At 50.9% G+C, this 13,305-nt stretch overlaps 1 protein-coding gene across 8 annotated transcripts in view; it reads left to right on the top strand.

The window, feature by feature from the left end:
* ZMYM3 (zinc finger MYM-type containing 3) overlaps nucleotides 1-13,305 on the top strand; it is a 32,889-nt gene that overhangs the window by 9,435 nt on the left and 10,149 nt on the right. For 7 of the 8 annotated variants that reach the window (XR_006018093.1, XM_042040207.1, XM_042040204.1 and 4 more), the window contains 12 exons: nucleotides 659-1,558; nucleotides 2,234-2,277; nucleotides 2,674-2,746; nucleotides 3,535-3,826; nucleotides 4,259-4,436; nucleotides 4,796-5,008; nucleotides 5,606-5,756; nucleotides 6,295-6,410; nucleotides 9,975-10,061; nucleotides 10,390-10,540; nucleotides 11,122-11,294; nucleotides 11,722-11,887. Coding sequence is in view for 7 of the 8 variants with exons in the window: in XM_042040207.1 (XP_041896141.1) it covers nucleotides 673-1,558; nucleotides 2,234-2,277; nucleotides 2,674-2,746; nucleotides 3,535-3,826; nucleotides 4,259-4,436; nucleotides 4,796-5,008; nucleotides 5,606-5,756; nucleotides 6,295-6,410; nucleotides 9,975-10,061; nucleotides 10,390-10,540; nucleotides 11,122-11,294; nucleotides 11,722-11,887 (2,530 nt within the window). In the remaining variant the exon portion in view is untranslated. The remainder of the gene's footprint in view (nucleotides 1-658; nucleotides 1,559-2,233; nucleotides 2,278-2,673; nucleotides 2,747-3,534; nucleotides 3,827-4,258; nucleotides 4,437-4,795; nucleotides 5,009-5,605; nucleotides 5,757-6,294; nucleotides 6,411-9,974; nucleotides 10,062-10,389; nucleotides 10,541-11,121; nucleotides 11,295-11,721; nucleotides 11,888-13,305) is intronic. The other variant, XM_042040209.1, reaches the window with a different exon arrangement.

Below are 13,305 nucleotides of genomic sequence, written 5' to 3'. Positions count from 1 at the left end.
TCCTCCTAGTTCTAACTTAAGCTTTTGTTTGTTCCATGTCTGAATATTAGCCCACGTAGTTATGGGGCTATGCAGTAGCTGTAGTTACACTACAACATTGTTTATATCTGTCTTCTTACAAGATTAATGCGTCTTGTCATCCTGTGTCTTGTTAAGACTCAGACTTCGGGGCTTGAAAGGAGTTATTTCTACCTTTGTGTTCAAGAGAAAAAAGGTATTTTAAAAATTAAAGATGTGTTAGCTCCGTAAGAACAGATCAGGAGAAAGGACAGACCAGATTATTTGGATAGGGAAGAAGGCAGGGGTGGGGGTATTACTGCAGAACATCAGTGAGGAGCCTCCTGAACTGGTGCTCAAGTCATTTCTCATACCCCACTGTGTTATTTAGCATAAGCCAGTCTCTTCGCTGTGCTGTGGTGAGGTGTGTGAGGGCTGTAGAGTTCCCAAAGGTCTGTTGTACCAAACTACTGTATACTGCTGCTGACTTCTGTACCCTCACAAGGAGAGGTCATTGACCTGCTGGTGTCTGGTATCCTGGTTATGGCCTGGCAGCATTCCTGGGCCTTGTTTTACTCCAGCAGTGCTCAGAAGAGTGGGCAGTTCATGTTCTGTGTTAGACTGCTTTTCATTGACTTGCAAGTCTCTCTCTCATTTCCAGTTCCCATCTTCTAAATGGATTCCAGCGAATTTTCAGGATCTTTGGACCCCCTGTCCTTGCCTGACAAACCACTCATTGGTGATCTCCCTGCTGACATGGAGTTTGGTGAAGATCTCCTGGGCTCCCAAACAGCTTCTACCCAGGAAGCTTCAGTTCTTCAGCCCCCTGGCTGGGATCAATCCAAGCAAATGACTACAGACGAGGACTTGGACCTTGTAATGAAAGCAGACAGCCTGTCTGATCTAAATAAATCAAATGACCATGTTCTAGATAAACCTGTTGTATTGGATATGCTGGAGAAACCTGATGTCTTAGATGACTTGGGTAAAACTTCTGACTTGGTGGAACTAGGTAAACCAGAGGCTCTGGATGGGCTGTGTAAGGCACAACCTTCCCAGGGCGTGGAACGTGGACCGGCAGACTCCTCTGCCCTGTCTAGAGAAGCCCTTGGTCCAGAAACAGGGAAAGAAGGGGAGGATGCACCAAAAAGTTGTTCTGGGGATGTAAAGGAAGATGGTGCTGCTGCTATTCCTGCACTGTCTGGTGACAATGCCCCTGAATCACCCCAACAACCCGTCTCTGACTCCGGGAACCTCAGCAGTGCCTCAGCCACGGAAGAAACCACAGCACAGTCCTCGAGTCCCACAATGCCCCCCCCACCCCAACTCAGTCTTAAACAAACAAAAAAGATGAAGTTGAAGGCACCAAGGAAAAGCTCACCTGTGCAGAGGGAAGGGCTGGCAGGGGAGGCAGAGGTGGAACTGAGCCCAGACAACAGAACTGCAGCTTTGCCCCCTGAGCCTGTGGAGGAAAACCGGGCCGAGGAAGGGGATGCTAATGGGAAGAACTCACTTAAAGAAAACAGTGTACTCAAAGCACAGGAAGCCTTACCACCAACAGGTAAGTTGTTGGCTCAGCAGAACTTGGCTTCCTTTTGCTCAGGAGGTCATCCAGCTACACACTGTTGAAGCTGGAGTCTGCTTTACCCTCCAGCTCATCCTCTGCTGTGGAAATAGCCAGCTCTTCTGATGGTCTAGATTTGGGTAAAGCCTCTTGTGTAAAGGGGCTAATGTTCTGGTGTGCACAAGCTCCAGCTCCGGCTTTCATGGTTTTAACTGATTTTTGGTGCTTGTGGAAGCAAGGAGCTTCCCCAGTAAAGCTGTGGCTGCACATCAGCTTAGCTCACACTCTTCATCTCTGGAGTCTTTGCTGGAACTGAAGGTCACCAGCAGGTGTTTCCAAGAGGTGAAGTGCCTCTGCCCAGACTGGCCATCCCCAGGAGGTGCTTAGTCTTGGTCAGAAGCAGTTGGAGGTAACTGCCCACCCAGCCTGCCTCCCCTATGCAGGGAGGTCTCCCCCTTACAGGCTCCTCCCAAGCCACGTGTTTGGATCTGCAACTACAGGTGGTGGGTTTAGGAGCCTTCCACCACCAGAACTGTACTTGGTAGCCAGAGCAGGCTAAGGCTTCATGTGCTGACTGACCCAAAGGGTGACTGCGTTTGGAGAACACCTGTGCTACTCTCTTGGAGAAAAGCAAGATGCTAGATGCAAGCTTCTTCTGTGCTTCTGTTCCAGGAGAAAGCCTGTCTGGGAAGGGAAGCGAGCTGCCAGCTGAGAAGGTGAGGATAATGCAGTCAAGTACGTATGGTACAGGAGCATAGAGCGTGGCTGGCTGTTGTCAGACTCTGTGAGGGACACTGGCTGTCTTGTCACCCCTCTGGAAAGGAGTTTGCATGGCTCTTGTGACAGAATGATCCCTGTGCACTGCCACTATGCTGTAATGTGGCTGCAGTGTGTCCCTGCTATCCCCAGCTGAAATGTCGTTCTCATAAGTCTACTTCCCCGTCTCCTCTGTCTTGCTAACTCTGATCAGGTATCCATGGAGTTTTATCTGTTTTCAGCCTAGGTATTGGGAAGCCAAACCCCAGAAGTTGGAACTTCACCATAATCTGGGATATTTATGCATGGTTGTCCTAGCTGATAGTTAGCCTAACTATTTTCTGAATGTCTTCTAGGAGCAGAAAAGAAGCGAACGACCTAGAAGATCAGAAACTGCCAGGCCTGAAACTGTGAACTCCTCTGAGAGCAGTGAGTAACTGGGGTTGGCCAATGCCTGTTTTCAGCCAGAGAGAATGGCCCAGCTCCATTGTGGGCAGGTGGTTCATGGTGTGAGTACAGTGGGAACTCTGGAACCTTTGTGCAGACTTCCCTTCTACACAGGACAAGTCCTTTGAGCCCACAAATCCTGGGGTACGTTCCTTGCTTTCTCAGGGCACTTAGGTCAAAGCAGGGAGTGTTGTATTTTTACAGTGGTGTGTGGGCACCAAGCACTAAGTAGCAGGATGAGACTTGGGGGTGTTCCCAGGAAATCCATCTTCCATCTCCTCACCCAGGAGCTTTCTTCCTTTCTCTCTATGACAGCTGGCTGTCTGAAGGAAGGTTGCATCTTGGGGATTTTCCTGGAGAAGTACACAAAGTCTCTGTTCTTTTGAGATATTCCCTGCCATTCTCTAGTATTTGTGTGTTGCTCCTTTATTGCCTGCCTGTTCTAGAATGTGGTGATCAGCTTGTTCCCTTTTAGGTCTAACAGTTCTTATAGGATAGAAGTTCACACTCTGGGCTTCTGCTCAACCTTGGCATATCATGACTTCCTAGAGAGGAATTGTATTTAAGCCTGGTTTGTTTAAAGACCTCTTGATTCATCTCCTGTTACAACAGAATTTCTTTTAAGGGCCCCTTTATCATTCCACCCAGACAAGAACAAAGTACATAGAGGGACTCTAGAAAGGTGACTCAGAAAATCCCAGCGTGTGTCTCATGGCAGAGTTTCTCACTTCCTAATGAGGGGGTTTTGATCTTCCTCTGCTGCTTTGCAGTTCCGGTCTCTGACGAGGACTCTGATGCAATGGTGGATGATCCCAACGACGAGGATTTCGTTCCTTTCCGTACCCGGCGCTCCACTCGGATGTCCCTGCGCACTCAGATGGCGCAGCGAGCCGCCCGCTCCACCTTCACCAAGATGACGTGTGCCAACTGCCGGACCCCGCTGCAGAAGGGCCAGACTGCCTACCAGCGAAAAGGGCTTCCTCAGCTCTTCTGCTCCAGCTCCTGTCTCACCACCTTCTCAAAAAAACCACCCGGCAAGAAGATATGCACCTTCTGCAAAAAGTGTGTGTTCATTCCCCTTTCCTCTGTGCTCCCATGCTTGTGACCCCACTCACCTGCTCTACAGCACTCCCTGCCAGTCCCCTTCCTATGGCCCTTGCTCACCCACATCACTCCTGCCCACTGCCAGCTGCTGCCCCATGTCTTCTTTCACACACTACCTATCCCATGCTCCCTACACTCCCTTCACATTCATGCTATTCCCTGCCTGTCCCCGGACTTAGTGCCCCATATTCCAGCCTCCCCTCAAAACAACATCCTGCATGCTCTGTCTTCAGACACCACTCCTCTGGGCCAGGACAGAAGCTGCTGTGAGACAGTTCTTGCCAGCTTTTTGGGACACCAGAAAGTCCTGTGCATTGCAGTGAGCCATCCTGTCTCTCTGTGGCAGGACTCATATGTCCCTGCACTAACCCATCCCCTCCTGATCCCCAGGGAGATCTGGAACACCAAGGACTCTGTGGTTGCCCAGATTGGTTCAGGTGGCTCTTTCCATGAGTTCTGCACCTCTGTCTGCCTTTCCCTCTACGAGGCCCAGCAGCACAGACCAGCACCTCAGTCTGCAGATCCCTCGGACACCAGCCGCTGCAGTGTTTGCCACAAACCTGGCGAGGTAAACAAATCCCTTGTTCTTCCCATGCCCTGGATGAAGTGCTTAGGACCCGCAGCACTTAGTCTTGGTCAAGACCAGGGCATTTTCCTGTGATGTGAGGCCTCAGCCCCTGAGCTGGCTTGGGCTCACTCCCAAGCTTCTCCTTGCCCTGAGGCTCACTGCTTCCTGCCACTCTGCTCTCCCGGTTACTCCGCTGACTTTTGGTGAGGGAGGCCACCCTGAGTCCACACCAGCTTCCAGTATGGCACTTCCCAGAGTTTTAGTGCCTGTTATCCCAAGGGCTGTGCTTGTAGTGATACAGCTGCACTGGAAGGAGGCCCGTGGTGGTTTGGGGAATGACAGCAGTGATGTCTCTGCAGATCCAGCACGAGGTCAGCAATGGGAATATGGTTCATCGCATCTGCAGTGACGCCTGCTTCACCAAGTTCCGGGCCACCAAGGGGCTGAAAACGAACTGCTGTGACAGCTGTGGACTTTATATCTACAACAAGGGCTTGCCCCTGGAGTACCTCTTCCATGAAGGCCAGCAAAAACGCTTTTGCAACTCTGCATGTCTCAACAGTTACAAGAAGGTGTGTGGAGGCTGCTGCCTGGGGTGGCTGGGGGTGGTCTCTGCGGGCATGCAGCAACTTTGTTTGGTGTGGCACAGGGCATTTTATTAAATAGCAGGTGACTTGAATCCCTTTGGTCTATTGCAACAAAGCAGTTAAAAGATTGCTGTGGGGAAACTTTGAAGCAGGCAAACAGAATTGATTAAATCTGCATGGGGCCCACCATGGACCCAGGCATGAGTCAGAAAGTCAGTGAGCTGATGGTAGAGTGACACTGGTATATGCACTTAGCGTGGACTGGCTTTTGGATGTCTCCCCAAAGCTGGGCTGGATATGTTCCTCTGTCACCTGAGCAGTCTTCACTTAACTGTCTTGGAAGGGATTGCCAAACTCTGTATTCCTGCCAGGCTAGCCTTGAAATGAGAAGTTGAAGTGCCAAAGGCAGCTTTTTTTGCTACCACCGACTAAATCTGCAGACTGTGAGCCTGTCCCTGGCACAAGGTGGTCACTGCAGGAGAGCAGTCCTGTGGTGGATACAGCAGTGGTGTGGGATGTGATAGTTGAACCTTGCCAGCTGTGATGGCCTCCTGGAAGCTCTGTTGTGCTCTGTGTTTGCAGAAGAACACTCGGGTCTACCCCTGCATGTGGTGCAAGACGCTGTGCAAGAACTTTGACATGCTGCCCAACGTGGATCGCAGTGGCAAGATGGGCCTGTTCTGCTCCATTTGCTGTACTACCTCCCACAAAGTGAAGCAGTCAGGCTTAGTTGGTAAGAGCACCTGTGTAGAGGGAATCATCACCTCTCCACTCTTAATTCCTTCCTTGGTATTGTTTATTGCTTGTGGATGGGACTGAAAAGAAGGTAAAAGCCTGGGGAAGAGTCCAGTGAGACAAGTGGAAGTGCAGAGGGAGGAACCCTTGCAGCATGTAGACATCTTAATACAGAGGGTAGTGTACATTGCTGTTCTTGAGAATGCAGGGAGCAGTTGTAGTGCTGGACTGTGCTGGCATTGCCCTTTCCATTACATGGAGTACTGGGGTGTCCAGGAATGGGACAAGTATTGCAGCCTATTTTGTCCAAATTCCTGTAGAGCCAGGGTCACTTCCTTGAACCACTCTGCTCTCCATCTGTTTAACATTTCTGTCCTAGCAGAATCTGGTGCTCTTAGTTTCCTGGTGTTCTTGTCCTTTGCTTTTTGATAATAACTTGACAGACTGAGGATGAGTGAGTAGCTTGCATGCCATCCTCAGAATCCAGTCCCACGTCCTGTGCTGCTGCCCTCACCAATTCCTGTCTGTTTCATCAGGTCCCCCTAGACCCTGCAGCTTCTGCAGAAAGAGTTTATCTGAGCCCTGCTATTACAACAAGACAGACCGGGTTGTCTACCAGTTCTGCAGCCCCAGCTGCTGGACCAAATTCCAGGTACTGAAATATTCTTCACGATGGGCTGGGCCGTGGAGCTCATGCCTCTTTTCACACTTAGCAGAGGCTCCACCTTCCTGGAGCTCCTCAGGGAGGGTTCCTAAGAAAGTCTCTTCAGGAGTTGCAGTGACTGTAATTGCTCAAATCTGTCTTGGCCCTATCTCCCCCATCCTCCATTGGGATAAGGCGGGCTATAATTCACTCCTGTCTATCAGGTTATGCCCAGCAGGAGGGCAGTGCAGAGCTGTGCTGCATGAGTGGTTTGAGATAGAGTGGCCTTATGAGAGCACAAGCAAAAGCACAAGTAAGCCAGCAAAGCACAGTGCACACCTGATAGCTGGGTGGAAAGGGGCAGAGCTGCCCTCTCAGCCAGGTGTCACCAAGAAACATAAGTCTTCCAGGATGTGTTGTCTAAAAATTTACAAGTAACAGGCCTGGATACCTCTTGTTTAATAATCCTCAAAGGCTTGACCGGTGATTTTTAATCTTCTGATGTTAAGTTTCAGTGTATGTGAGATGTCTGTGGTATTCATAGGCAACTTCAAGAATATTAGTTTTGTACAGTTGTCAAAGAACAAAGTAGCAGCCAGGAAGACATGAGAACTTAGGCCAGGACGTGTCTTGGGCAACTGAGAAAACATAGAGAATCTAGAGGTAAGAGTTAGTTACTGGCAGTTGCAGCATTTTGTTTTGGGATTTGGTTTTGGGGGAGGGGGGGTGAGTGGGTGGGGGTCATTTGGTTGGTTGGGGTTTTTTGGTGGGTTTCTTTTTGTTTGTTTGTTTGGGGTTTTTTATGAATTCTTGATGTAACCCTTCACTGAGGTCACAAATAGTGTGGGTAGTGTAGCTATAGAGCTTTTAGAGTTGTAGACTTCATAAGACTAGAGTCACAGAACAGTTAGGGTTGAAAGGGACCTTTAGATGTCATCTGGTCCAACCTCCCTTGCAGTGAGCAGGGACATCTTCAACTAGATCAGGTTGCTCAGAGCCCTGTCCAATCTGACCTTGGATATTTCCAGGGTTAGGACACCTACCACCTCTCTGGGCAACCTGTGCCAGTGTTTCATCATCCTCATTGAAAAAGACTTCTTTACAGCTAATCTAAATATGCTCTCTTTTTAATGAAAACTATTACCCCTTGTCCTGTTGCAGAAGACTGCTAAAATGTGTGTCCCCATCTTGCTTATAAGCCCCCTTTAAGTATTGAAAGGCCACAATAAGGTCTCCCCAGAGCCTTCTGTTCTCCAAGCTGAATAAACCCAACTCTCAGCCTTTCTTGATAGGAGAACTGTTCCAACACTCTGGTCATTTTTGTGGTCCTCCTCTGGACTCACTCCAACAGGTCCATGTCCTTCCTGTGCTGGGGACCCCAGAGCTGGAGGCAGCACTGCAGGTGGGGTCTCACCAGGGTGGAGCAGAGAGGCAGAATCCCCTCCCTTGACCTGCTGGGTCACGCTGCTTTTTGGATAGCCCAGGACACACTTGGCTTTCTGGGCTGTGAGCTCATGTTGCCAGCTCATGTCCAGCCTCTCCTCCACCAGCACCCCCAAGTCCTTCTCTGCAGGGCTGCTCTCCAGCTGTTCATCCCCCATCCTGGATTGATACTGGGGTTGCCCTGCCCTGGGTGCAGCAGCTTGTACTTGGCCTTGTTGAACCTCGTGGGATTCCCATGGGCCGCTGCTCAAGCTTGTCCAGGTCCCTCTGGATGTCACTCTGTCCCTCAGGCATTTCAGCTGCACAACTCAGCTTGGTATCATCTGAAAACTTGTTGAGGGTGCTCTTGATCCGCTGTGTCCTTGATGAAGATGTTAAACAATCCTGGTCCCAGGACAGGCCCCTGAGGGTCACCACTTGTCACTGATCTCCATCTGGACATTGAACCTTTGGCCACTACCTTCTGGATGCAACCATCTAACCAAATTCCTCATCCACCAAACGGTCCAGCCAGCAGCTGGAGTGTTTCTCCAGAAGGATGAAGGAGAGAGAAGGATGTTGTGGGGAACTGTGCCAAAGGCTTTACAGAAGTCCAGAGAGATGACACCCATAGCTCTTTACTTCTCCACTGATGTCGTCACTCCCTTGAGGAAGACAACTAAGTTGGTCAGGCAGGACTTGCCCTGGTGCAACTGTGCTGGCTGTGTGGTCACCTCCTGTCCTCCATGTGCCTCAGCACAGCTTCTAGAAGGATCTGTTCCATGATCTTCCTAGGCACAGCAGAGTTCAGTGATTTCCAGGGTCCTCCTTTCTACCCATTTTAGAAATAGTTGCACTGTTTCCCCTTTTCCCATGGGGACTTCATTAATTCACCTAACTTGAATTATTGCCATATAAAATCAGCATTGCAAACATATGAGTAAGCCCATGCATCACCTGGCTTAGGAACTGTCTTGCTGGCAGATCTCAGAACACACTTGTCAAAGAAAAAACACTGAAGAGAATGTTTCAAGATGGCTTGACATCAGTGGGAATCAATATTAAGCCCAAGGACTTCAACATCTTCATCGATCATTTGGCAATAAAGTCAAAGTAAGCATGATGAAATTTAGCAGATGAAACAAAAACTGGTGAAGTATTAGCCCATGCTGCATTCAGGGCAGTCACAGAAAGCAAAGCAATTGGATTGATTGACAAGGCTGGTTCCTCTTAATGTTTGCTTAAACACAGTTTCAGTGCAAGATCCTGTGTCAGCCTTACTCAAGTAGTGTGGGGATGCAAATCCTGGAAAAGTAAGGATTTTGAAAAGGCCATGGAATTACAGCAGATAAACTATTCAGTATGAGCATCTGAGTTTACAGCCACATGGGGAAGGAATAATTTATTGCAAGTTGAAGCAAGCGAACACAGACTTAATGTTTGAGGGCCAGGGAGGAAAAGAGCTACCTAGAATGATGCACAGATAGGAAGGATGTTCTCCAATGTCCACTTAATTTTCAATGTTGAAGAAAAATTGGAAGTATTCTGACAAAAAAAACAGAAATTAAAATTGGGCTTGAAAAATGCTTGTACTGAGATACTTGCAGAGTGTTGTATCTGAGGTTATCAGAAAGAAAACCAGGAATGACTCTATTAATAAATATATCCTTGTGAATAAGACACCAAATACTCAATGCATTGTGGACAGCGCACCAAATGCTGCTTAATCTAGCCAATTAATCTAGCAGAAAATGGGATGAGAGGCTCCTTGAATTCTTAAGTTGTGTTATCTTGAAAATAGAAACCAGGCAACTGTGCTTCAAGAACTTTTAGAGAAATCCTCAGAAGATGTAGCAGAGCCCCCATCTCTTAAGTTTTCAAATGCAGCGGCGTGGCAGCTTGAAAGCTGGCCTTCCTGAGAAGAGCTGGACCCAGCACACTGGAAGCAAAGTGAAACTGCGCTCAAGAATCAGCTCTCCAGTATCTTGGGCCGTGATGTGATGGACTGACTGAGCCCCCACAGTGGCAGCAGGTCCGAGGGGGCCAGGCAGGCTGCAGGCCATGGAGGAGGTGGCAGTGGTGGCAGTGTGAGGCAGGTGCCTGCTGCCCTCCGACTTCTCTCCCCCCATGAGCTCTCTCTGTCTCCTGCAGCGCACCAGCCCGGAAGGTGGGATCCACCTCAACTGCCATTACTGTCACAATCTTTTCAGCGGGAAGCCGGAGATCCTAGACTGGCAGGTGAGGACTTCTCCTGGGGGGATGTTGAGGTGAAGGCCAACACTGCTGAGAACCTCTGGGGTACTTCTTCTCCCTGCTCTAAGCAGAGCTCCTCCTGTGCCAGTCCTCTGAATGCCTTAGCTGCAGAGATGTGCCTGGAGACTCTGCTGAGTGCTGCACTCCTGATGTTCAGCAGGATGTCAGAAGGGCAGGAGGAGACCACTCCTGCCAAATCCTGTGCCAGGAGAGCTGGGGACTTGACTCAGCCCTGTAGTCTTTCTTCTGCTTCCCTGAGAAGTGTGGGAACTTCGTGCTGGCCTGGCTGACCTGGCTGTGGTCTGTTTGGCAGGACAAGGTGTATCAGTTCTGCTGCAAGGACTGCTGTGAGGACTTCAAGCGGCTGCGTGGGGTGGTGTCTCAGTGTGAACACTGCAAACAGGAGAAGCTGCTGCATGAGAAGATCCGTTTCTCCGGAGTGGAGAAGAACTTCTGCAGTGAAGGTACTTGGGGAAGGCATGGGAGAGGCAGAGCCCCCATGCCAGCCCATGCTGGGGGAGGAGAAGAGAGCATGGAGAGGAACAGAGGGGAGATTGTCTTAACCAGGCCCTGGGGCAAGAGCCTTGCCATGCAGTGAAGGGAGGACTGTTGTGGGGATGGCTTGCTGTCCAGCCAGGCCCTAGGGCAAGATCTTTACCGTTCATTGTGTCCTTGGGGAGGGCCTTCTCACAGCTTTTCTCTCTCTGGGGGCTGGGGAGACAGCAGGTGGCAGCTCCGCTCCTCCTGTCATCATGCACTTCTACGCTCTTGCGTCTGGGCTGGCCTGACCTGGCCTTGCCCTGCCTGCTGGGTTCCTGCACACAGGAGGTTGGAGTCAGACTCTTCCTAGAAGCATGGAGGTGAGAGATGGCAAGTCCCCGTGAGGTCCCATCTTATCCCAGCCCCAGGGGCCAGTGCTGGATTGTTCCCTACAGTGTGTTGCGTGTGCTCTGTTGTCTCCGCAGACCTGGATTCTGGTCATGTTTGGGTCAGGGAGGCCCCCAGTTCATCCTGGGAAGGTTTCACTCCTATTGTTTCTCCGCAGGGTGTGTGCTTCTTTACAAACAGGATTTCACCAAGAACCTGGGCCTGTGCTGCATCACCTGCACCTACTGTTCTCAGACCTGCCAGCGGGCGGTCACCGAGCAGCTGGAGGGCAGCACCTGGGACTTCTGTAGTGAAGACTGCAAAAGCAAATACTTGCTCTGGTACTTCAAGGTCAGTATTGGCACTGGCAGCTTGTGCTAAGTGCTGTGGTGGGCACAGCACCCAGATAAGTGGGCATTGCACTGAGGAAGTTCGCACTGCTGGAGTCTGGCTGGCACTGCTGCGGAGAACCTGGCACTGCTGGAGTCCTGCCTGGCAATGACGGGACACTGCTACGGGGAAGCTCACGTAGCTGGAGTCCCCAGCTGATCCTGCCAGACAGAGCACTGCACTGAGGAAGCTCACAGTGCTGGATCCGCGGCCAGTGCTGCTGTGAGAAGTTCGCACCGCTGGAGTCCCTGGCTGGCACTGGCAGGGCACTGCTGTGGGGAAGCTCACAGCACCTTGCGATGTGCACCTTTCACTGGAGAGTTGTGTTGCACTCGGAGGGGGTGTGGTTAGTTACTCGTTGTTTCTCTCCTGCTGATGCGGGCTTTAGGCAGCTCGGTGCCATGCCTGCAAGCGTCAGGGGAAGCTGCTGGAAACCATCCACTGGCGGGGGCAAATCAAACACTTCTGCAACCAGCAGTGTCTGCTGCGATTTTACAATCAACAGAACCAGCCCAACCTGGACACGCAGAAGGGGCCCGAGAGCCTGCTGAACAGTGAGTAGGAAGGAGGGAGGGGACCTGCATAGCTCAGTCTGAGAGACACAGGGAAGACTCAACAGCAGGGGGTGGAAGCTGCCTGCCCGGGACTGGAGGAGACGCTAGGGAACAATCCTGCACTGGCCCTTGGGGGGGAAAGGACGGAGTGGGACCTAATGGGCTTCTCCATCTCTAACATCTATGGTTCTATGACACACAGGGCCCAGACTGGAGGAGCCGGTGCCAGCGTGCTGCCTGTAGCTCACACTCTTAGCGAGGATACTCAGGGATTTAACATCCTCAAGTTGCCAGCGGAGAGCTCGATTTACAGGGTTAGGGGACAGCGTGGTTTGGCATGACAATCCACCTGCAGCCCCACACCACCTCCGAGCTGTGACCTTCTCAGATCTCATAAACTAATCTGGATTGGGCCAGGTCAGTGCTTGGATGGGAAACATTCAAGGACAAAGAAGGGTGCTGCAGGAAGTGGTGCTGGTGATGCTGTAGGTGGGCTCTCCTTCAGCCAGAGCTGAACCTAGAACGGTCTTGAGGGAGCACTGAGCTGCTGGAGGCACTGTGTCTTGTGATGTTAGATTGGAGTCCTACCACTTACCCAAAGTTCACTGCAGCTTTGGGGAGTTGCCAACCCTGTGTCCCAGATAACCCCATTCTGCATCCATGGAGTTCCAGCTGGAGAGGAGATTTTCGCTGCCTGTTGCCCCATTTCCTATCATTAACTTGAGCCAATTCCTTATGGAAGATTGCAAAGTGCTTTGGGATCCCTCAGGATGGAAGGTGCTCGTAGTGACAGTGACAAGACACCGCTTGGCCCTCGGACATCTGCAGTCTCATTCTGCTTGGTCTTTCGTGGGCCACGATCTCCTGGGTGACCTGGGGGATGTAGTTAAAGTGCCTGCAGCTTACGGTGGGACTTGCTTCAGTGCATCAAGCTTCAAGACATACCTGCATTGCAGGTTCAGGGCTTTGCTGCCCTCCCTGGGATTTCATGAGGTGGAAAACCCTGACTAGAGTGTGCCAAGGAGGGGAAACCTGGACAAGGACCTTCGCATGAGAGACCTCATCCTCCATCTCCAGACTCTTGAGTTCCTTATTGTAGTGTGCTGATCATAGGACAGGGGAAGCCCTGGATGTTGTTGCTGTTTAGGTTGCAAAGCAGAGCTGCTCTGCCAGAAGCAGCAGGTTCCCCCAGCCTTCCAAGAGCCACACTCCACAACAGGCTGTGTGAGGTGCAGTTCAAGTGGCAGTACACTGGAGTGACCTGGATAAGGAACTTCTGGTTTTTGCTGGCTCCGGGGTGCCCATGGGAATTCTGCTTGATGGTTCACAGTGTTCTGCTGCCCACGGAGGAAGAGGTGTGTGATGTGCTGGTTCCTGTAGCACACCAAGTGATTCCGCAGCCCTAGCCATGCTGTTCC

Source organism: Corvus kubaryi, unplaced genomic scaffold (assembly GCF_017639235.1).
Source record: "Corvus kubaryi isolate FWS band 111438036 unplaced genomic scaffold, C.kubaryi_AGA036_p1.0 37395, whole genome shotgun sequence".
NCBI classification, from domain to species: Eukaryota; Metazoa; Chordata; class Aves; order Passeriformes; family Corvidae; genus Corvus; species Corvus kubaryi.
The sequence above is the reverse complement of the archived record's forward strand: the minus strand, read 5'-3'. Positions and strand labels throughout refer to the sequence as shown.